General features: G+C 43.1%; 1 protein-coding gene across 1 annotated transcript in view; it reads left to right on the top strand.

Annotated features, from left to right (window-relative positions):
• Window positions 1-10,678, top strand: part of LOC127330654 (two-component response regulator ORR27) — an 11,034-nt gene extending 356 nt beyond the window's left edge. Inside the window, exons 2-4 of the mRNA XM_051356791.2 lie at window positions 1-132; window positions 242-520; window positions 10,350-10,678. The exon at window positions 1-132 is cut by the window's left edge and continues 21 nt beyond it. Of these exons, the coding sequence (XP_051212751.1) occupies window positions 1-132; window positions 242-520; window positions 10,350-10,435 (497 nt within the window). The 3' untranslated portion in view covers window positions 10,436-10,678. The remainder of the gene's footprint in view (window positions 133-241; window positions 521-10,349) is intronic.
• The last annotated feature ends 14,991 nt before the right edge of the window (window positions 10,679-25,669 follow it).

Genomic DNA, 25,669 nt, shown 5'->3' with positions numbered 1-25,669 from the left:
AAGAAGGACTGAGGGCATTACGGGACAATCCAGAGGGGTTCGACCTCGTGATGGCTGTCGCGGACACGCAGGGTCCAGGAATCGACGGCTTCGAGCTCCTCAAGCATACCAAGGAGAATTACCCGGTCATCCGTAAGTCCCGTGTAATCTGCTCTCGCACACATGGTTCTAGCTAGCTTGTCTATAGGTGTACTGATCGATTGATCTGTCTGCGTTCGTCCGTTTGTGTGTATGGATGCAGTGTTCTCCGACTGCGCGTCCAAGGAGAAGGTGATTAGGGCGCTGGTTGAAGGTGCGTGCGACTTTCTCGAAAAGCCCATGCTCGACTCTGAGATCAGTCGCATCTGGCAGCACGTCCTCCGCAGAAATGCAAACATAGACTTTGGCCCCACGGATGACTCCGACGAAGGGGACTCCGGCGGCAGCCAGCAGCACAAGCAGGGAAGGGCCAACTTCAACTCGCCACCAGGGCATCACGCGTTGTTGGTCAAGGCGCCCCAGCAGCTCAGCGGAACGGAAGGTAACTGCATTCATCCGCCTTACGACGTACATGCATGCTTAATTTCTGGGTGCTAGCATACAAAGTTTAGTACTACCTCTATCTATTTTTAGATGTCCAAAATTTATCTAAATTCGAATGTATCTAGACACTTTTTAGTGCATACATACATCCGAATTTAGACAAATCTTCCGACATCTATTAATGAACGGAGGGAATACTAGTAAGGTATATAAGCATTTTGTTTGCTACTAGTATTAACTACACTAGATGAAAAGGTACTACATATAGGCAGCGTAGTCTGAAATCTCGGCCATCCGATCTTGTTTGGATACCAGTAAAATACATAAAAGTATACTCGACTTGAGGTTATTACTTACCGTGGTTTTTTAGTAAACTAGTAATCTATCTATCTATCTATTATATACTAAAAACACAATACGGAGGTCTAAAATAGAGACACCATGTTAATCCACATTAGGGCCCTAATCCACATCATTAAAATTATTTAAACGGTTAGATCTATAATATTAATGGACAAGATTTAAAGGTTTTATGTAACATGTACGAGCATATGTTTTATGGGCATACATGTATGTCAGGTTTGACACTAAGGACCAGTACAGTTTGAAGAGAAAAGAATGGCACCATCCAAATTAGAGGACAGCGCGTCCTAAATCTGAAAAGAGACATTCACATGAGACGTGAGATAAACAAACTGATCAACAGAGTTGGCCTGTTACCATGTTATTAGACGTAACTGGGACTCTGTAAAATAATGTGTACACTAATAGGATAATAGCTAGAACATGGTGGTAAGATAAAATTTCATAGAGCACACAGTAAAATCTAAACTGTTAGATATGTACTACCTTTGTTTAAAAATAAGTGACATAGATTATTAAATTTGCATTTATCGTTCTTAGAGTCTATGTACATGCAAATCTAAATAAATGTGCGACACTTATTTTAGAATGGAGGAAACTCTTATCCGGTATGAGCAAGCGGGAAGAATTTGTGCTTATATGAAGAGCTAGACAACGGTACAAGCTTTGGTTGGTCCATTGTTCTACCAACATCACACCATCTGATCTACCTGTCATTATGTAGACGGTGCCCGCCGGAAAAACCATTGACATTCGCATAGATTTCTGCCACGTGATCCTGCAGTTCCGCCAGACTAATGAAAGCTTGACGACGGTAGGCGTATGTCAATGACCATATTAGAGGCCCTCAACATATACAACTGTACGAATTTTTGAACAAATTAACCTAATCAATATCCAGTTATCCACATAAGTATGATGTGGTTACAAAATTTTGATTTATGTTATGTTTAAAACACAGACATGTGGCACATGTAGACATGCCGAGCGATCCAAAATAGCCTTAGGCGAAACCTAGCCTTCAGCATACAGGTGGGTATGCAAGGTGCCAATGGGGGTTTCTGGCACAGAACATCGACACACATGCCGTTATGCCAAGGGGGTGCGTAAGCAAAACCAGATGTTGGCATCGATGACTGTGGCCCTGTAGTTCCGCCTAGCTACCAACAGAAGCTTGCCGCTTGCCGGTGGTAGGTGTATAGCGATGGCCATGTTCAAGAGGGCCAGCCACGTTAGATGCCACCTGCATTTTTCTTTTTCTTTTAATTTTATTTCGGGGTACTTTTTGCGATGACCACTGTGCTAGAGGGATATGTGGGCTTTGGCTCGCGGGTAACATTTTTGCTATAGCACAACTTGCCCAGCGTGGTAGCATTCACACAGGGTGCCGACGGCCTTCGATCGTCGGCACAACCAAGTAAATTGGCGACACAATACCTTGCCGCACAACCTATGTGCCGTCAACATAGACCTAACAGTCGTTTAGCAATTGTTGGTTAACTTTTTTATTTTTTTTAAAAAAAATTAGTCTCTCACATAGATCATTTTTAACTCTAACTACACCTAGGTCAAATTACACGAATGGTCAAACTTACCGGTCGATCACCCATTCTCACACTACTCTAGCCTCGGCACGCTTAACTTCTCCGTTCCTTCTAGGCAACCTTCCTGTAGATGAGACTAGTAGAAAAAGGAGCTGTAGGTGTTTGCAACCGGGACTAGTCATTCGGGACTAAAGGTCCTCCCCTTTAGTCCCGGTTGTAAAACAAACCGAGACTAAAGGCCCCGCCATCGTGGGTTGCTGGCGTGCGCCGTGGCGAATGACCTTTAGTCCCGGTTACCATTTGTTTTCTAATTATTTTTCACTCCCTCTTTTTTTCTATTTTTCAAAAGTATAGTATTTCCGTTATTTGACAAGTTTAGTCTCTAACTACACTTAATCTTTAGTCAAATTACTTACTCGTGGTCAAACTTCTCACTCGGTCACCCATCATCCCACTACTCCAGCACTAGCATTCTTAACTTCCGAGTTCCTTCTCATCCCATTTCCAAGTGCTACGCACGCATGTTATTGATACTAGTATCATATCAATCCTATTAACATGTTGGTGGATGTCACACTTCTTTATTGTTTGAATTCCAAATAATTATTTTAATAAATATAAACTAGTAATGATGTAATAATAATCTTGAATAAATAAATAAACATTAACCTTTTTATTATTTTTTTAATATTTTTTTCTCAAACCTAAAACCTGAAAATTTGAAAATCTAAAAATTGGCTAACCTCCTTTATGGTTAAGTAACATTAATATTTATGCAGGATACTATTATTAATTTAAAAAAAATTAAAAATATAAAATCCTGAATTTCTGGTAAAAACTAAAATCTTCCTTCTTTCATATTTCTATTTGGAATTTTGAGAATCTAAAAAATTTGCTAACCGGGAATACCCGGTGAATTCGGATATAACCTTTTCCCACGATCATTTTGATATATTATACTCCCTCAATCCCAAAATATAAGGCGTCTAAGGTTTGGTCAAAAGTCAAACTTTACAAATTTTGACCAAATATTTAGGAATAAATATTTACATCTACAATATCGAATTGACATATTAATAAAATATACTTTAGGGTGAATCTACTGATAATGATTTAGTATTGTAAATATTCATATTTTTGTGTATAAACTTGGTCAAACTTTAAACACGTTGACTTTTGACCAAACCTTAGGCGCCTTATATTTTGGGACGGAGGGAGTACTTTTTTTCGACGCCATATGAAACCAGAAAAAGCCATTTACCTTTTTGCAAACCTTTTTTTTCAAAAAAATTGAATTCAAATATGTTAATTTCCCCTAATAGTAGATTGCGTAACATATAGGAATCTCAAAAGATGTTATTTTTTAAATTTTCTATCATTTTCGTTTCTATTTTACAAAGCTAAAAAAGACGATCCAAGGGGGGTTAAGGTGTCCTAGGGAGCCAAAACAAAACCTAGAAAGCTTGGTTGGTAATACGAACCGGGACTAAAAGCTTTTTCCCCGGAGGCAACCTGCAGCCACCTCCGAACCGGGACTAAAGGTTCAAAACGAACCGGGACGAAAGCCTGCGTTGTTTAAACCGGGACTAATAGGACTTATTAGTCCTGGTTCCTATTTAAACCGGGATTAAAACTTCCAGGGGTGCTAGACGAAAGCCGCTTTCTACGCAATAGCACCATATCAATCCTATTAACCCTTATTCCATGATATCACACTTATTTATTTTTTGATTCCAAACAATTATTTGAGTAAATAACAATGAATAAGATAAGTGTTAATAAATCTTGAAACAATAAAAAAAATTAAAAAAAAAAATTTGCCCGAAAGAAAACGCTGAAAAAGTCTCGTTTCTGTTTTGAATTTGAGGATTCTAAAAGTTGTCCAAATGACCACACGTCACTGAATTTAGATGTAAAATTTTCCGTAGATACAATTTCATATAAAAAAACATTTTCACCGGCGGTCGTATGCAACCAGAAAAGCCGTTTTACCGAAATATGACACAATTTGGCATAATATATGAAAATTCATGTTTGTTGACTTCCCTTAAAACAAGATGACATAACACATGACCATCTCGAAGGTTTTTTTTAGTTTTCTATTATTTTCTTTTAATTTTCCAAAACTGAAAAGGCGATATCGATCTTGGGGGATGCCTGAAGAAAAAAAATGGTTGTGCCGACAGCAAAGCCATCGGCAGAGGGCCTACCCCCTAACGTCATTGGCTCGCCGTCACGGCGGAGGCCCCTGTGCTGACGGCCTTTGCTGTGTCAACGGTCTTCTTCGCGGCTTGCCCTATTCGGGACTTGTGCCGAAGGCCCCGAGAAAAATCCATCGGCACTGGTTTTGGCCATCGACACCTTGACGTTTTCCTGCAGTGAATGCAGGCATGTTTAGGTTTACATATGTCTAAACCGGCCGCACATTTTATGCACAAGAGGGACAGAATAGTAATAAATATATATGTTTCATTAGATTAGCAAAACTGGCAATCCTATCGATATGGCACTTCTAGAACGTGTCTTTTTTAGAGAAAGTTCAGAAACCGGGAAGTTTTCAATCGTTAAGAGCTGTACCTGACTCTTAGCTAAATCAATCGAAACACTAAACACCTCATGGCCGATACTAAGAATTTCATAAGGTTGGTAAAAATATTAGAATGTGGCTCTATAGATATATCAATTTTGTTTAAATTTGAGGCCAAAATACAAATGGTAAGTAACGCAGGATATCACTTTCATAGTAGACAACTATTTATAGTACTACCTTTGATCATGTTTAATCGATGGCAAGCATACGTACTTAAGTCATTTCCTTGTAGCACGCGCATCGATTAAATCCAACCAGAGGAAGAACTTACCACATGGTTGATGTAGTCAGGTTGTCCACTAAAGACCTATCAAAACTCTGACACGAAGTTATTCTAGTACCATTACTGAATTGAAGGTTCATGACTCAAATAAGCTCATGAATACATAAATTGTTGCCGTATGCCCATCCGTAAAGAATGAAGAGACAGTAGCTATAATCAAGTACGCATAAGAATTATTAGCACACAATTACATAATTGAATCGCACCCAAACCTTTGTCAAGGAATTCCACAAGCCCACGATGATAACGGTTGTAGTATAATTATCAGACAATAACTCCAGAATCCGAGTTGACCGTGAAGGAAAATAACATGTCCTACCTTGAAAGCTGAAACTTTTAGAGAGCACAATGCAAATCCTAAACAACATAGCCTGTGAATCAACTGTATCTTCAGAAGATACTTACTCATGTCAGACTAATGGTAAAAACTAAGCAAAAATAAAGAATCTCTTCGTGGACACAAATGGGTACTAATAAGCTGAAGCCTAAATTCGTCAATCCTCCTGCATCCCATTTGATGCTTCAGTTGTTGCACGGAACACATCCTCTTCTATGTCTTCTTTATAGTCACTATCGTTGATCAATGGAGGAGCACTTTGTGTAGAATAGTGGGTGCGTGAAGTATTTCTTGGGATATTAGTAGCATTGGCAGAAGGCAAGTGGTTATCGCCTTCATCAATTATTACCATAGTCCAAACCTCCAGACCATATGAAGACTCACGGCTAGTAACATAACAATTTGAGCATTGTAGTCTTCAACTTCAACTCAAATGGTACTAGAATAACTTGGTGTCAGAGTTTTGATAGGTCGTTAACTTCAATTCAATAGGAATCTGCCACACCGCCCTGGGATGTGTAACCCGATGTCCCCTACAAAAGAAGCCAGAAACTCTGCCAACAAAATATAGGTCGAGAATATCAATCGGGTTGCACATAGGACTGTTACATGAGGTATCAAAGAGTGCATCTAGAGAAACATTATTATATCACCATGACGGTCATGTATTGAATTCATTTTTGGGATAAAGAGAATATATTAATATCGTTAAGATATATTAATTGCACCTAGCCTCTGCACCAATGTAAATTCAATGAATCTTCACCACCTCCCTGGAAGTGTAGTTTCCATCTACAGAGTGTATGCAATTTCAACGCTGGAGTGAATTTATCCCCTCCTAATTCATAAGATAACCACCTTCACTATTCAAAAGTAAGGTTATGGCTACAATAAACTTGGAGGTGGGCATATAAGAAGGGAACACGGCTAAAAAGAAAGCGCCATATGCGAAAACTCCTCCACTCCTCGTGTGTGGCAGCAACGACAATACTAGGAAAACAGCTAGCCTCAATAAAGCTAGTAGTAGCGCACAATGCAGTGCCGCACCGCTAACACATGCGACACTGCTAACCCATTGCTGGTGGCGCACTAGGGTTAAAGGTGCACTATTAGTATGTCTAGGAGAGGATGGGTTTTGGACAGCCCTTAGCAGTGGTGCACCAAGTCTTGGTTCATACTGGTACATTTGTGGGCTACTACTAAGGGCTGACAAAAATGTCCACCCCTTTTCCCTTTGATCGTCTTTTCAGTTTTAACAAATAAAAGAAAATGTTAGAATTTTCAAATTTCAAAATCTTTCGAGATGGCCATGTGTTATGTGTATTAGTTGTTAGGAAAATTCACAAACATGAATTTTAACCTTTTTTGCAAAATGGTGCTATTTTCGGTAAAAATGGCTCTAGATTTTGCATATGACCTTCGATGAAAAAAAAAATTAATGAAAATGTATCTACAAAGAAGTTACCTCCATTTCAATGGCCTATAGGCGTTTAGCTATTTTTTATATTCCTAAAAATCAAAAAGGAAAACATAGTTCATTGACGCTTTAGAAAAAGAGTTCGAAAGAGAGAAAAGTTACCAGTAGCGCACTATGTCTTGATGTACCAATATTATCTTTCCCTCCTCCAAAATTCGAAATGGCCGGCCACCTACCCCACTCTCCTTATGCACCTCCCTCCTCCCTCCTCCACATATTTCTCTTTTCTTCCTCTCCTCCATCCACTCTTCCTCCTCCTGCTCTTCTCCATCCCACCTCTCCTCCTTCTTCTCCGACCTCCTCTCATCTAACCTCTCTGGTGCCCCTCCCTCTCCTCCATCCTCTCCGGTGTACCTCGATCCTCTCCTATCCTCCATCCTCTCCTACCCTATCCTCCCTTCATCGTCCATCCTCTCTGGCCTAGTCGGTCTCCTCCAACCTCTCCCACGGCCCATCCCTCCTCTCCCCATCTCCTCCGGCTGATGGCTAGGATATGAGCATGAAAACAAAAAAAAAGAAATAAACAAGCAAAACATCTCAAAAAATGGTGCTAGATCCAAGATTTCAAAATTATACCAGTGGTGCGCCTATTTTTTTTTACCAGTGGCGCACCACCTAGTGCGTCACTAGTACATGGGCTTACCAGTGGCATACCTCGAGGTATGTAACTACTAGTTGTTACTTGTGGCGCGCTAGTAGTGGCAGTGCGCCACTTATATCCAAAACAAGTGCCCAATGCTTTATCCTAGTAGTGCAGCGAGAAGCAAACTGAGATATAGCTTGGTCATCTCCTTTCATTAAGTGAAAGGTGGTGGACCTCGATTATGAGTCATCGTTGCATCCTATATTCCCTCTAATTCTACCAAGGTTAGACTTCATGGGGATGTTTCAGAAAGGCTTGATATTTATGTCTCCCCAAATAAGTGAGTACAACTCAAATTCTTATGAAGACGAGGCATCTACACTTGCCTCGAATGTGGAAATTGACTTTTCATACTTGGATAAGGCGAGCCGAGATAGAAGGGCATTCGGGAAGGCTCCAAATCTGAACACAACTCTCCCTGAGCATTTGGAATTATGGCCTTGCATAAGTGGCTTTGGTGTATGCGGTTTGGAGTGATCAAGTTTCACTGCCTTGTATATCCTCTTTAGAAGATCTAAACCTTAATGGCTAAAAATGAGTGTTTTTCGCTAAGAGTGACCCTTGCGGAGATTTTGTGTGGAGATCTAGCCCAAGAAGATGAGACTCTATTTCATATTGTTGAGGGTTGCTTTTAGAGCTGGAAGCATCTTATGTTCCAAGAAATTATTCAAGGAAACCACCTACTATCAACCTACATGGCAGAATGGGTCCTACTATTTCAGTGATTATGGAATAAAAAATGGGACCAAGCCTGATCCCCTCGGTTCCCATGAAGTTTCCCATGTGGAGTATTGTGTATTAGGCTAATTTGGTTAGACAACGCCAATTAGCCTAGCTCTTGCGCCAGAATCAACATTATAGGCCTATAGGAAATAATAAAACTTGGCTTCACTAATCGCAAGTTACATTCAATAATCTTCCTTTCAAGGCACTCTAGTGGGATCATCGTTAGTGCAAACGAAGATACCTTTGACATCAGGGAAGTTGGTTAGTGGATCCTTTGCATTAGCCAGGTATTCAATTAGCGAGCAGATCATGCGCATTTTTGAGATTTATCCCCCGAGCGGTTGTTAGTTAATGGATCCCGTCTATGTGGTTCTCTTTGAGACGGTTTACTTTAATAAGCTCTAAGGAAGATAGGTTAGATGGTCTTCTGTATTGCCCGCCTTTGTTCACCACATTCTTTGAGGTGCTTCATTTTAATAACCGGCTAAGATATTTAAGCTATACGGTCTCCTGCATTATTCGTCTTTGGTGCCCCGCTTCTTTCAAGCGGGCATAGTTTATAAGGGCCTCTAAGATTTATAGTCGGGTCATTCTTCCCAACCGTCTAAGGCTCGCCTGCAGAATCGGCTTTCAATTACTTGGGACAAAACCGACTTGCAGTCTCTAATTAGCGAGTTTGTACTAGTGTGCTAACCATATGCGATCATGAGACTTATGGGTAGAAATCCATAGATGTGGTCCTAACCCCGCCTAGTGGTGGTGGGGGATATTTCAACTTCCTGAGATCTCATGATAGTAGCAACTCCAAAGTACTCATCGTTTTTTTGGACATATTTAGATTGGATTGCGGATTTATTCTTGCGGCAACTTAGGCACATTGGTGTGAGGTTTAAATGTTTAATTGAACTAATAAAAAAATTAACTTATTGGTTGCTTCCTAGATAGAATTATGGTTTCTAGTAGGTGGGAGTATAAGATCTTGTGTGCTCCTTACACCCTAACACCAAGCATGGCTCAAAGCATCGTTTCCTCATCTAGAACTCCAGGATATGGCAAGCAATACGATCCACATGTTCTTTCTGAAGAAGTAGTGGGTTGAGTTCCTAGGCTGTGGGGAGTTTGTTTCATATAATGAAGTGTCTCCACTCCAGAATCGCCACAAAAATATGTCCTGCCAAGTGACCAAATAGACATCTGGCGAACATTATTTTGTCTATAACCTGAAGTGATTTCTCAAAGGACAAGGTGTTGATTTTGTATTGTTCTTCGGAGGCCAAGAAAATGGGGCCGATAGTATTAGTTGTCCTCTCATATCCGTACGGGCCAATTGGTAACATGAACTAGGGCAATGTCATGAGCTTGAGGTTTTGCTTGCTTGTTGCTCACCAACAGTACTCTTGGATGTTGAAGTAATCAAGGAAAAATTCCTCTATCTCACTTTACACAACCCTTTACAATGTTGCTAGTGTCTTAGAATGCAAAGAGATATGGAAATCTAAGCTCCCACGAAAGGGAAAGACCTTCATTTGTAAGATAATTAGTGGTATGATTATATTACAAGTGACATCTAGGTGCAAGAAAACCACTACCCTCAGTATGGTCTTTTCGTGATATGGGGAAAGCCTTAAGACAAAGACCACATAGATTTTCATGTGTTCTTGATTACCTGATGGACTGCGTGTGGTACTCCTGCCCTTACTAAGTTATTTCATATTCTTCAAGGCATCTCATGCCAGTCCCGCTGCCGATAGTGGATAATATACACAACTCTCGCTAATACCAACATCCAAAATAAAGGTCCTACTAAAGGCTTTTTATTTAATGGGACGATGATGGTTTATAACAATTCATTGTCTGATTTCAGCTATGGAAACTGCTGAGCAGAAGGAAGGCCCGGGAGTGCATGTCCCTACCGCACACCAAGATAAAATCATAGGGGGGAGCACATAGAATTATGGATGGCATTTACTGGGGTCAATAATCTCATCAGGGTTACTTGTGCTAGTTTCCTAGAGATTTCCTTTATTTTCATCCGATGAACTATGTCACATTGTATTGTTCTATTGGTGGTTTGCCCAGTGGATCCAAAACTTGTACCACACTTTGGTATGTTTGGGATTTATTTTATCACCATAAAATAAGCGGTTGATTTATAAAAAAGTTCTCAAATAAGGATTCTCCATGAGTGCTCTATTCTTGCAAGATATTGTACTTTCCATGAAAGAACTAGAGTTAGCAGAGACATGTATAAGTGAAGGCAGGGGTACTCTGTGAGGGGGCCAAGATCGAAAGATCAAACTATCTAGTATCCAGTTGGATGATGATAAGTTTGTTCATAACTTATATGGAATAATATTTTCCTACCATAATTGGGTGGTATCATGAGATATTAGTAGTCCGGTACTTCCTCATCTACAATATACACCTCTTCAATAGGGGTGGAGCTAAGAACTAGTGCCGATATATGGGTTAGGAATAACAGATTGTTGGATAAACAATGACATTGCCTAAATATGATCATGCCCAAGATTGAGGAGTCATCTACATCCTAGCTATTCCATGCAGCTACATGAAACAAAGGGAGAGTATCTCCTAAGAGTTAGTGTCAAATATGGATTAGAAGTAATGTTGTGATGGAAAAATGACCACACTGCCACAAATAGTCCATGGCAGCAAATTCCAATATTTTGGGAGTAATGTAGATACCTATATGGAATTTGTTGCCAAAAACTTGATTAGATGTAGTGGAGCTAGCTCACTCACCAATTTTTGCCATGCCTAGATACTTGTGGCAATGCGGAAGTTTTTCCATCATAGCTTATAATCCATATGTTGACACTAATTCTTAGGAGATACTCTCCAATTATTTCATGTAGGTGCATGCGATCGTCAGGATCTAGCTCACTCCCAATCTTGGGCATGGTCATTTTTTTTTTGGTAATGTCGCTGTTTTTTCAGCGAAGTGTCATTTCCAACCCATATATCCACACTAGTTCTTAGCTCTACCCGTATTGAAGAGGTATTTCTTGTAGGTGAGTTAATATCGTATGATATCACCCAAATAAGATAGGAAAATTCTTACTCCATACCAATTATTAATAGACTTACCTATATGAGGATACAAGTAACTCAAGCACGAAGGCTCTCACAGGAAGTTATATCACAAGTGAGGAGTTCGGTTAGAGATAACCGATAGCACGCGGAGACGAGGGTGTATTCCCGTGTTCCCTTCCTTTGCAAGAAGGTACGTCACGTTTGGAGGGGTGGAGGTCCCACGAAGGATTCCCCAATGCCACGAAGGCTCGCCCTATTTTCCGGAGCCTATCCCATGAAGGAATAGCTCACTCACTTGTGGTGGACTTTGAGGTAGCCTCCAAACCTTCAAAATCTTGTCAGGAGCAAATCCACAACCCGGATGCTTCCGGACCTCTCTTGCCCACCTAGGGTTTTCAAGGAACCCTAGAGAGCAAGTTTCTTGATGAATACAAGGGAGAATAAGATTTGACTTGGTAGAACGGTAGATCGAGGCCTCCTCTATCTTTTTCCCAGAGGGATTTGAGTTTGGGTGGAGGAGGAGGTAGATCTGAGGCTTTTGGTGTTTCTAACAATGGAGTATGAGAGAGAGCGCTCAAGAACAGTTTATAGTGTGTTGCCTAACTGTTCAGAGGTAGGAGAAGGGGTTTTTATAGTGCCACTTGAAATCTGGCCGTTGGAACTTGCCACCTCAGCTTTTTCTTCGAGGAGCTCGGTCAATCGGACCTGGGACCGGACAGACCGGCGCAAGGGCCGGTCATACCGGGCCTGTGACCGGACCTACCGGTCCAAACCGGAGCTGGGACTGGAGCTTGACCGGAGCAGGGAATTGTCCCACGGTACATCCTCCAGTTGAGATCAGGGCAGGACCCGGTTAGTGCCGGGGCGCCCGGTCCACCGCCCGGTCCGACCGGGTGTATGACCGGACCAGGCCGTTCCAGACCGGGCCTGGAACCAGGCCCCGATCGAGAGGGCTCCGCTGGCTTACTGGACATGACCCGGTTGGCACCAGTCCAGGGGTCGGTCGGCGCCGGGCTGGCCGGTGCCAGGGCCGGTCTGATCGGGCCTCTGGCCGGCCAGGTGCTGAAGCAACTCTTGTTGATTTTCGTCGAAGTGGGGGGGGGGGTCACTTATTGCCTTCTTGTTCCATTGATACACCATTTTACCTCTTTGGCTAATACTTGGGAATAATCTCATAGGCATGTATTAGACCAAATACTCTAGCACGGTGTCATTGTTACCAAAATAATGGATAAGGGTAAAATACCCTTACAATCTCCCCCTTTTGGTATACAATGACAAACCGAGCTAGAGTCACATATAGATATTATGATAAGCTTTAAACCTTGATTCCATATAAGATATTAAGACAGCTCCGCCATAATGTGTGCACTTGGAGAATTTGCGTTTGAATGCAAAGTGCACCATTTGTGGAATATGAAAAGCTCCCCCAATATCTTTAGGAAACAAGCATGGTATGGACATGTGTATATCAAGATATATAAGCATAATGCATAATCATCCTAACATAGAGATTAAGCATACAAGTACTTGTCCATACACAAATTATTTAAAGTAGCAAATGGTTCTTGGAATGAAAAAGCAAGCAAATAAGCACAAGCCAAATAAGAAGCAAATAAAGTATCAAGCATGGCTTGTGCAACCAAGGAGGGACCTCGTGATCCTAGAATCTACTCTCTTCTCCCCCTTTGGCATCTGAACACCAAAAAGATGAAGAAAAGAGTAGGGATGCTAGCGCTCCCATCAATAGAACTCGGTCCCTGGGGGTGGAGAGCCTCCATCACCATCATCATCATCACCCTCGTCAGCATCCTCATCCTCATCATACTATTCATTGCCTTCATCATCATCTTCTCCATATCCATCAGTATCAGGGTCCTGAGCATATCGAGGAGGAAGACCACCGTGATCGTACATGGAGAGATCAAAGTTCTGGAGCATCTCATCATCAATGGGAGGCATCTCCCAAGTAGGTGCATACACGGGCTCCATCTCAGGTCCAGGAGGAGGAACAGGGGTGTTTCTAGCAGCCATGAAGTCATTTTGGCGCCTCCTAGTTTCCTGTTCAAGGCAAGGCTTTGATGAGCAACATCATTGGTATTTTTGCACATCTGCCACAAGATGGTCAAGAAACGTGAGGCACCATGCTTGGGGCGCCTAGAGTAGCTGGAGCTACCAGGGTCATGCCTTTCCTTGGACCGGCGCTCAGAAGGCATCATGACTGGGATTTCCGGTTTATCTCCTTGTTGAGGCATCTTGAAGGGTTCCATCTTGATCCTTTGATCTTTCTTATTGTAAGGTGCTGGCACAACCTTATCGATAAGAAGCTGAATGTACTGAGCATAATTTGGAGTCATCCTTTCGCGAACAGAGCGCCTCAGTTTACAGTAGCGGAGATCACAGCCATCAATGGTCTTCACATTTTCACGACGGCAGTTGTCGAGGGTACTCCTCGGCAATGCCCTCCGTTTGGGGCTTAGGGTTAGCGGAATCCTGCAAGCTGACACAAGACATCGGTTCACAGACAAGCGGAGAGAGCGATTTACCCAGGTTTGGGGCCCTCGATGAGGTAAAACCCTTACGTCCTGCCTGTCTGTTCTTGATTATGATAATAATGGGTTACAATGGGGTGCCGAATAGTTCGGCTGAGATCTCGTCGAGAGGCTAAGTGCTACGGCGACCTAGCTCTAGATTTTCTGGTGGCTACGGTTGCTATGATTGATTGTGTGTCCCTCGGCAGCCCCTCTCCTGGCCTTTATATAGGAGGCCAGGTCTCAAGAGGTCTAACCGAGTATGACTAGGTTTACAGCAGTTTTAGATCCTATATTTCCTTGTTCGGCTGCTTCCTTGCCTTGCCCGTCAAGGATTCTTCTGGTGCGTCATCAAGGTGGCCCATCTTCAGGTGTCTTCATGGGCCTCCAATTAATCAATACAGGATAGGGCAATGTCGGTTACCCGAAGGGTAATGCCCACGTCAGTAGCCCCCGAGTGTCTAGCCGAACATTGTTCGGGTAGAGACTGAAGCATGTCTTTTGTTGATATTCTTCTCATTGATTGTCCTTGTTCATCTTGAATCAACATCATCTTTTCTATCGGGTGCGCGTCAGCGCTCCCGATGGGAGTAGCCCCCGAGTCTAGGTACGGATGCTTGCAATCCGTGCGTAGACTCAAGTTGTGCCACTCAAACATTCTTCTCTACCGAAGTTTTCCGCTGGTCTTCATAGGTCATCCGATATATTTTCCACTTTGCAAGGGATAATGAGTAACGTGCCCAACTTTTGTTGGTTAACTACCGATGGTAAAACAACGTTACTCTACACAGAATCAAGTCCCCGGGCATGATCCTGGAGCCCAAAAAAATTTGTCGGGTGCGCACCCAGCGCTCCCGATGGGAGTAGCCCCCGAGTCTAGGCACGGGTGCTTGCAACTGTGCGCAGACTCGAGCTAAGCAATCATCTTTTTCTTCATCCTTTTTCTTCGAGTCCTCAATGTATCGGGTGCGCGTCCAGCGCTCCCGATGGGAGTAGCCCCCGAGTCTAAGCGCAGATGCTTCGCAATCTGTGCATAGACTCAAGTTCACCATCCGATAGCTTTTTTATTCCTTCGAGTGTTTCAAGTTTTTTTATGACGTCACTGTTGACGTGCGACTGCTGTGGTTTGATTGACAGGACTTGACCTGACGGGCCCACCCTAGCTCTGCGCGGGCAGTTTTTAGGGCTTGACCAGTGCGCGCTCGGCGACCGAGGCGTCTCCTCGTTTTTCGCATAGCGTGGGAATAATGGGCCGCCGGTTCCGCTCCTTCTTCAAGCGCCACGTGTACAGTCAGATCCGCTCCACCTCCCACGACGCCTGTGGAGTTATGGCCACGATCTCGCACAAATTCTTACGGCATAAATAGGGGGCCTCCTCTTTTTTACCCTTCACACCGTTTACTGCTCATCTTCTCGCTCAAGCCTTCCTGCCTCCTCTGCCTCTTCATCAGAAGCTCCGCACACCATGGGCAAGAAAAAGAGCGGCAGCACCTCGGGCGCAGCAAAAGTTAGCCGCGATTGGACTGCCTCCGCCATTTCCAACCGCGACATCAACAGGCTGCGCGCCCTTGGCTTCATCTCCGCATCTGAGGAGGACATTCGTCTTCCAGGTGCGGTTTCTCGCCCAAGGCCCCCGAAGGGCTTCACTGTCATGTTTGTTGCCTTTCTGTTCCGCGGTCTCTCTCTCTTCTAGCCCACGAGTTCCTTCGCTCTCTCCTTTTCTTCTACGGAATCCAGCTCTGGCAGCTGACTCCAAATTCAATTCTCCATCTTTCCATTTTCATTACTGTTTGCGAGGCCTTCCTTGGCATTGACCCTCACTAGGGTCTTTGGAGGAAGATCTTCTACGTGAAGCGTCACAATGATAGCAATGGCCCCCCCGTCGTAGGTGGCGTTGGCTTTGTTGTCAGGAAGGAGGTCGACTACTTCGACTATCCAATGAAGGAATCCGTCCAGGGCTGGCGCAACAAGTGGTTCTACCTGCGAGACCCCATAGTGCCCGGGCGGCGTTCGTATCTCCCTTCCTTTGCTGATGTCTTGGTGGCTCAGAAGAAGAAGTCCTGGCGAAACACCCTTTCTCCCGAAGAGAGGGCGACAGCCGACAAACTGTTTGAGCGGATCGTCGTCTTGAAGAACACGGGAGGCTTGACGATGTGCGGCACTGAAGTAGTTTCAGTGTTCTTGCAACGTCGAGTGCAGCCGCTAATGTCCCGACCCCACCAGTTATGGCTTTATACCGGCAAGAGCGACAAGTCAAGGATCAACTCTGCCGACTTGTCGGCAGACGAGCTTCGGGATGAGGTTCGTCGCTTGACGTGCCTCAGTATGAAGGATAACATCGTTTTGACATCGGCTCGTCCCCCTTTTGATTTCGACCATCTCCCAACCGAGGTAGTCTATACTGCTTCTTGCTTGTCTTCACCTTTTCTCTTCATTGTGTCTTGCAAACTTCACTTTCCCTTTTTGATAGGCCTCCTTCGTCACTCAATGCTATCCTCCTACGCTGGAAAGCGACGTGGAACCAGAGGATGACAATGACGATTCCGAAGGGACCGAGGATGCCCAGCAGGTCCTCGAAGACAGCGATGTTCAGGAGGGCGATACTGTCGAAGAGCGTGCTTTCACCAGGAGCAAGCGTCGCTTGCAGATAGACGAAGATTACATTGCAATGGCTGAATCTAGTCCCAGCGACCAAGATAATGATGCCGATGGAGCTTTGATACGTCTCCGACGTATCGATAATTTCTTATGTTCCATGCCACATTATTGATGATATCTACATGTTTTATGCATACTTTATGTCATATTTATGCATTTTCCGGCACTAACCTATTAACGAGATGCTGAAGAGCGAGTTGCTGTTTTCTGATGTTTTTGGTTTCAGAAATCCTAGTAAGGAAATATTCTCGGAATTGGATGAAATCAACGCCCAGGGGCCTATTTTCACACGAAGCTTCCAGAAGACCGGAGAGCTAACGAAGTGGGGCCACGAGGCGGCCAGACAACAGGGCAGCGTGGCCCAGGTCTTGGCCGCGCGGCCCTGGCGTCTGGGCCCCTCGTGACGCCCCTTGACCTGCCCTTCCGCCTACAAATAGCCTTCGTCGCGAAACCCCCAGTACCGAGAGCCACGATACGGAAAACCTTCCAGAGACGCCGCCGCCGCCAATCCCATCTCGGGGGATTCAGGAGATCGCCTCCGGCACCCTGCCGGAGAGGGGATTCATCTCCCGGAGGACTCTACGCCGCCATGGTCGCCTCCGGAGTGATGAGTGAGTAGTCTACCCCTGGACTATGGGTCCATAGCAGTAGCTAGATGGTTGTCTTCTCCTTATGTGCTTCATTGTCGGATCTTGTGAGCTGCCGAACATGATCAAGATCATCTATCTATAATGCTATATGTTGTGTTTGTTGGGATCCGATGAATAGAGAATACTATGTTATGTTGATTATCAATTTATAGCTATGTGTTGTTTATGATCTTGCATGCTCTCCGTTATTAGTAGAGGCTCTGGCCAAGTTTTTGCTAGTAACTCCAAGAGGGGGTATTTATGCTCGATAGTGGGTTCATGTCTCCGTGAATCTGGGGGAGTGAGAGAAACCTCTAAGATTATGGATGTGTTGTTGCCACTAGGGATAAAACATTGATGCTATGTCCGAGGATGTAGTTATTGATTACATTACGCACCATACTTAATGCAATTGTCTGTTGTTTTCAACTTAATACTGGAAGGGGTTCGGATGATAACCTGAAGGTGGACTTTTTAGGCATAGATGCATGCTGGATAGCGGTCTATGTACTTTGTCGTAATGCCCAATTAAATCTCACAATACTAATCATATCATGTATGTGCATGGTCATGCCCTCTCTATTTGTCAATTGCCCAACTGTAATTTGTTCACCCAACATGCTATTTATCTTATGGGAGAGACACCTCTAGTGAACTGTGGACCCCGGTCCATTCTTTACATCTGAAATACAATGTACTGCAATTGTTCTACTGTTCTCTGCAAACAATCATCATCCACACTATACATCTAATCCTTTGTTACAGCAAGCCGGTGAGATTGACAACCTCACTGTTTCGTTGGGGCAAAGTACTTTGGTTGTGTTGTGCAGGTTCCACGTTGGCGCCGGAATCCATGGTGTTGCGCCGCACTACATCTCGCCGCCATCAACCTTCAACGTGCTTCTTGGCTCCTACTGGTTCGATAAACCTTGGTTTCGTACTGAGGGAAAACTTGCCGCTGTATGCATCACACCTTCCTCTTGGGGTTCCCAACGGACGCGTGTTGTACGCGTGTCAAGCAGATTTTCTGGCGCCGTTGCCGGGGAGATCAAGACACGCTGCAAGGGGAGTCTCCACAATCCAATCTCTTTACTTTGTTTTTATCTTGCTTTATTTTATTTACTACTTTGTTTGCTGCATTATATCAAAACACAAAAAAATTAGTTGCTAGTTTTACTTTATTTACTATCTTGTTCTCCATATTAAAAACACACAAAAAAATAGTTACTTGTTTTACTTTACTTAATATCATGCATGTTTTTATTTCACTAGTTAAGCATAATGGAAAACAACAAAAATATGAGAGATCTTTATGAACTTTATCTTGAATTAGGACATGATGTGTTTGAAGAGAGAATTAAAAAACCCATGGAACTTTATATGCATGCTAATGGGAATGTTATTACTATGAATGCTTTGAACACCGTTGTTGCTAATGCTATGGAAAATTCTAAGCTTGGGGAAGCTGGCTTTGATGAGCATGATATTTTTAGTCCCCCAAGAATTGAGGAGAAAATTTTCTTTTATGATTACAATATGCCTCCTATATATGATGATAGCCACTTTGTTGAATTTACTCCCACTACAACTAATAAAATTGATTATGCTTATGTGGAGAGTAATAATTTTATGCACGAGACTTATGATAAGAATGCTTTATGTGATAGTTATATTGTTGAGTTTGCTCATGATACTACTGAAAGTTATTATGGGAGAGGAAAATATGGTTGTAGAAATTTTCATGTTACTAAAATGCCTCTCTATATGCTGAAATTTTTGAAGCTACACTTGTTTTATCTTCCTATGCTTGTCACTTTGCTTTTCATGAACTTGTTTATTTACAAGATTCCTATGCATAGGAAGCATGTTAGACTTAAATGTGTTTTGAATTTGCCTCTTGATGCTCTCTTTTGCTTAAATACTATTTCTTGCGAGTGCATCATTAAAATTACTGAGCCCATCTTAATGGCTATAAAGAAAGAACTTCTTGGGAGATAACCCATGTGTTTATATTTACTACAGCAACCTTATTTTATTTTTGAGTCTTGGAAGTTGTTACTACTGTAGAAACCTCTCCTTATCTTAGTTTTGTGCATTGTTGTGCCAAGTAAAGTCGTTGATAGTAAGGTTCATACTAGATTTGGATTACTGCACAGAAACAGATTTCTTTGCTGTCACGAATTTGTGCCTAATTCTCTGTAGGTAACTCAGAAAATTATGCCAATTTACGTGAGTGATCCTCAGATATGTACGCAACTTTCATTCAATTTGAGCATTTTCATTTGAGCAAGTCTGGTGCCTCAATAAAATTCGTATTTACGAACTATTCTGTTTTGACAGATTCTGCCTTTTATTTCGCATTGCCTGTTTTGCTATGCTTGATGGATATTTCGATTCCATTGACTTTCAGTAGCTTTGTGCAATGTCCAGAAGTGTTAAGAATGATTATGTCACCTCCAAACATGTATATTTTGATTGTGCACTAATTCTCTAATGAGTTGTTTTGAGTTTGGTGTGGAGGAAGTTTTCAAGGATCAAAGGATCAAGAGAGGGAGATGATACAACATGATCAAGGAGAGTGAAAGCTCTAAGCTTGGGGATGCCCCGGTGGTTCACCCCTGCATATATCAAGAAGACTCAAGCGTCTAAGCTTGGGGATGCCCAAGGCATCCCCTTCTTCATCGACAACATTATCAGGTTCCTCCCCTGAAACTATATTTTTATTCCATCACATCTTATGTGCTTTGCTTGGAGCGTCAGTTTGTTTTTGTTTTTGTTTTGTTTGAATAAAATGGATCCTAGCATTCTTTGTGTGGGAGAGAGACACGCTCCGCTGTTGTATATGGACAAATATGTCCTTAGGCTTTACTCATAATATTCATGGCGAAGTTTCTTCTTCATTAAATTGTTATATGGTTGGAATTGGAAAATGATACATGTAGTAATTGCTATAATGTCTTGGATAATGTGATACTTGGCAATTGTTGTGCTCATGTTTAAGCTCTTGCATCATATACTTTGCACCTATTAATGAAGAAATACATAGAGCATGCTAAAATTTGGTTTGCATATTTGGTCTCTCTAAAGTCTAGATAATTTCTAGTATTGAGTTTGAACAACAAGGAAGACGGTGTAGAGTCTTATAATGTTTACAATATGTATTTTATGTGAGTTTTGCTGCACCGCTTCATCCTTGTGTTTGTTTCAAATAGCCTTGCTAGCCTAAACCTTGTATCGAGAGGGAATACTTCTCATGCATCCAAAATACTTGAGCCAATCACTATGCCAATTGTGTCCACCATACCTACCTACTACATGGTATTTCTCCGCCATTCCAAAGTAAATTGCTTGAGTGCTAACTTTAAAATTTCTATCCTCTACCTTTACAATATATAGCTCATGGGACAAATAGCCTAAAAACTATCGTGGTATTGAATATGTACTTATGCACTTTATCTCTTATTAAGTTGCTTGTTGTGCGATAACCATGTTCCTGGGGACGCCATCAACTACTCTTTGTTGAATATCATGTGAGTTGCTATGCATGTTCGTCTTGTCTAAAGTAAGGGAGATTTACCACTTAATGGTTAGAGCATGCATATTGTTAGAGAAGAACATTGGGCCGCTAACTAAAGCCATGAATCATGGTGGAAGTTTCAGTTTTGGACATATATCCTCAATCTCATATGAGAAAATTAATTGTTGCTACATGCTTATGCATTAAAGAGGAGTCCATTATCTGTTGTCTATGTTTTCCTGGTATGGATGTCTAAGTTGAGAATAATCAAAAGCGAGAAATCCAATGCGAGCTTTCTCCTTAGACCTTTGTACATGCGGCATAGAGGTACCCCTTTGTGACACTTGGTTAAAACATGTGCATTGCGATAATCCCGGTAATCCAAGCTAATTAGGACAAGGTGCGGGCACTATTAGTATACTATGCATGAGGCTTGCAACTTGTAAGATATAATTTACATAACACATATGCTTTATTACTACCGTTGACAAAATTGTTTCTTGTTTTCAAAATCAAAGCTCTAGCACAAATATAGCAATCGATGCTTTCCTCTTTGAAGGACCTTTCTTTTACTTTTATGTTGAGTCAGTTCACCTATTTCTCTCCACCTCAAGAATCAAACACTTGTGTGAACTGTGCATTGATTCCTACATACTTGCATATTGCACTTGTTATATTACTTTGCATTGACAAATATCCATGAGATATACATGTTATAAGTTGAAAGCAACCGTTGAAACTTCATCTTCCTTTATGTTGCTTCAGTACCTCTACTTTGATTTATTGCTTTATGAGTTAACTCTTATGCAAGACTTATTGATGCTTGTCTTGAAAGTACTATTCATGAAAAGTCATTGCTACATGATTCATTTGTTTACTCATGTCATTTACCATTGTTTTGATCGCTGCATTCAATACATATGCTTACAATAGTATGATCGAGGTTATGATGGCATGTCACTCCAGAAATTATCTTTGTTATCGTTTACCTGCTCGGGACGAGCAGAAACTAAGCTTGGGGATGCTGATACGTCTCCGACGTATCGATAATTTCTTATGTTCCATGCCACATTATTGATGATATCTACATGTTTTATGCATACTTCATGTCATATTTATGCATTTTCCGGCACTAACCTATTAACGAGATGCCGAAGAGTGAGTTGTTGTTTTCTGCTGTTTTTGGTTTCAGAAATCCTAGTAAGGAAATATTCTCGGAATTGGACGAAATCAACGCCCAGGGGCCTATTTTCACACGAAGCTTCCAGAAGACCGGAGAGCTAACGAAGTGGGGCCACGAGGCGGCCAGACAACAGGGCGGTGCGGCCCAGGTCTTGGCCGCGCGGCCCTGGCGTCTGGGCCCCTCGTGACGCCCCTTGACCTGCCCTTCCGCCTACAAATAGCCTTCGTCGCGAAACCCCCAGTACCGAGAGCCACGATACGGAAAACCTTCCAGAGACGCCGCCGCCGCCAATCCCATCTCGGGGGATTCAGGAGATCGCCTCCGGCACCCTGCCGGAGAGGGGATTCATCTCCCGGAGGACTCTACGCCGCCATGGTCGCCTCCGGAGTGATGAGTGAGTAGTCTACCCCTGGACTATGGGTCCATAGCAGTAGCTAGATGGTTGTCTTCTCCTTATGTGCTTCATTGTTGGATCTTGTGAGCTGCCGAACATGATCAAGATCATCTATCTGTAATGCTATATGTTGTGTTTGTTGGGATCCGATGAATAGAGAATACTATGTTATGTTGATTATCAATTTATATCTATGTGTTGTTTATGATCTTGCATGCTTGATGCGCGTGGTTGACGTATTGTCTTTCCGTTCGACACGCGTCCGTTGGGAACCCCAAGAGGAAGGTGTGATGCGTACAGCGGCAAGTTTCCCTCAGTAAGAAACCAAGGTTTATCGAACCAGTAGGAGTCAAGAAGCACGTGAAGGTTGATGGCGGCGAGATGTAGTGCGCCGCAACACCAGGGATTCCGGCGCCAACGTGGAACCTGTACAACACAACCAAAGTACTTTGCCCCAACGAAACAGCGAGGTTGTCAATCTCACCGGCTTGCTGTAACAAAGGATTAGATGTATAGTGTGGAAAATGATTGTTTGCAGAGAACAGTAGAACAAGTATTGCAGTAGATTGTATTTCAGTATAGAGAATTGGACCGGGGTCCACAGTTCACTAGAGGTGTCTCTCCCATAAGATAAATAGCATGTTGGGTGAACAAATTACAGTTGGGCAATTGACAAATAGAGAGGGCATGACCATGCACATACATATTATGATGAGTATAGTGAGATTTAATTGGGCATTACGACAAAGTACATAGACCGCTATCCAGCATGCATCTATGCCTAAAAAGTCCACCTTCAGGTTATCATCCGAACCCCTTCCAGTATTAAGTTGCTAACAACAGACAATTGCATTAAGTATGGTGTGTAATGTAATCAATAACTACATCCTCGGACATAGCATCAATGTTTTATCCCTAGTGGCAACAGCACATCCATAACCTTAGAGGTTTCTGTCACTCCCCCATATTCACGGAGACATGAACCCACTATCGAGCATAAATACCCCCTCTTGGAGTTACTAGCAAAAACTTGGCCAGAGCCTCTACTAATAACGGAGAGCATGCAAGATCATAAACAACACATAGATATAAATTGATAATCAACATAACATGGTATTCTCTATTCATCGGATCCCAACAAACACAACATATAGCATTACAGATAGATGATCTTGATCATGTTCGGCAGCTCACAAGACCCGACAATTAAGCACAATGAGGAGAAGACAACCATCTAGCTACTGCTATGGACCCATAGTCCAGGGGTAGACTACTCACTCATCACTCCGAAGGCGACCATGGCGGTGTAGAGTCCTCCGGGAGATGATTCCCCTCTCCGGCAGGGTGCCAGAGGCGATCTCCTGAATCCCCCGAGATGGGATTGGCGGCGGCGGCGTCTCTGGAAGGTTTTCCGTATCGTGGCTCTCGGTACTGGGGGTTTCGCGACGAAGGATATTTGTAGGCGGAAGGGTAGGTCAGGGGGCGTCACGAGGGGCCCAGGAGACAGGTCGGCGCGGCCAAGGGTGGGGCCGCGCCGCCCTAGCCTCTGGCTGCCTCGTGGCCCCACTTTGTTGACTCTCCAGTCTTCTGGAAGCTTCGTGTGAAAATAGGCCCCTGGGCGTTGATTTCGTCCAATTCCGGTAATATTTCCTTACTAGGATTTCTGAAACCAAAAAAAGCAGAAAACAGCAACTGGCTCTTCGGCATCTTGTTAATAGGTTAGTTCCAGAAAATGCATAAATATGACATAAAGTATGCATAAAACATGTAGATATCATCAATAATGTGGCATGGAACATAAGAAATTATCGATACGTCGGAGACGTATCAATGCTCTCCGTTATTAGTAGAGGCTCTGGCCAAGTTTTTGCTAGTAACTCCAAGAGGGGGTATTTATGCTCGATAGTGGGTTCATGTCTCCGTGAATCTGGGGGGGGTGGGAGAAACCTCTAAGATTATGGATGTGCTGTTGCCACTAGGGATAAAACATTGATGCTATATCCGAGGATGTAGTTATTGATTACATTACGCACCATACTTAATGCAATTGTCTATTGTTTTCAACTTAATACTGGAAGGGGTTCGGATGATAACCTGAAGGTGGACTTTTTAGGCATAGATGCATGCTGGATAGCGGTCTATGTACTTTGTCGTAATGCCCAATTAAATCTCACAATACTCATCATATCATGTATGTGCATGGTCATGCCCTCTCTATTTTTCAATTGCCCAACTGTAATTTGTTCACCCAACATGCTATTTATCTTATGGGAGAGACACCTCTAGTGAACTGTGGACCCCGGTCCATTCTTTACATCTGAAATACAATCTACTGCAATTGTTCTACTGTTCTCTGCAAACAATCATCATCCACACTATACATCTAATCCTTTGTTACAGCAAGCCGGTGAGATTGACAACCTCACTGTTTCGTTGGGGCAAAGTACTTTGGTTGTGTTGTGCAGGTTCCACGTTGGCGCCGGAATCCCTGGTGTTGCGCCGCACTACATCTCGCCGCCATCAACCTTCAACGTGCTTCTTGGCTCCTACTGGTTCGATAAACCTTGGTTTCGTACTGAGGGAAAACTTGCCGCTGTACGCATCACACCTTCCTCTTGGGGTTCCCAACGGACGCGTGTTGTACGCGTGTCAAGCTTCTCCGCCTTCTCCTGTTGACAAGGGGCCGTCAGGCTTTTTTGCTGCCGAGGATAACCTGGAACTGTGAGCATCTTCACTCCTTCGTAATTTGACCTTTGTTTTTTGGTATGCTAATCATTTTATTCTCTGAAGTAGCTCCGACGATGACCTCGTCCCTCTCGCAAAGAGGGCAAAGTTAACTGCCGAGAGAGCATCATCGGCTAAAGAGCCAAATCCTTCCCCTGCTAAGTCAACGCCTCCCACGAGGACAACCGTGGAGAAGATTCCAGTGTCGAAGGTTATTCCTCCTGGCGATGTTCCTACTTCATCGGCTTCTCGTGATCACGTAAGTATTCATTTTGCCTTGTTTTTCTGAATTTTCTCCACGTCGACTGGATCTCCCTGATTTCCTTTACTGCAGCTGATTTATGCCACAGTCGATGCAGTGGTAGACTTCGCCGAGCAGTTTACCCGACTGGAGGCTGAAAACGCCCAGCTTCGAAAGACTGTCAAGTCTTCGGCTGATCAGGTGCTGGAGGCCAACAGGCTTGCCACCGATGCCAAGAAGGAAAACGTCTTGC

Source organism: Lolium perenne, chromosome 2 (genome assembly GCF_019359855.2).
Source record: "Lolium perenne isolate Kyuss_39 chromosome 2, Kyuss_2.0, whole genome shotgun sequence".
Taxonomy (NCBI): Eukaryota; Viridiplantae; Streptophyta; class Magnoliopsida; order Poales; family Poaceae; genus Lolium; species Lolium perenne.
Note: the sequence above shows the minus strand (reverse complement) of the source record. Positions and strands in the feature narration are given on the sequence as shown.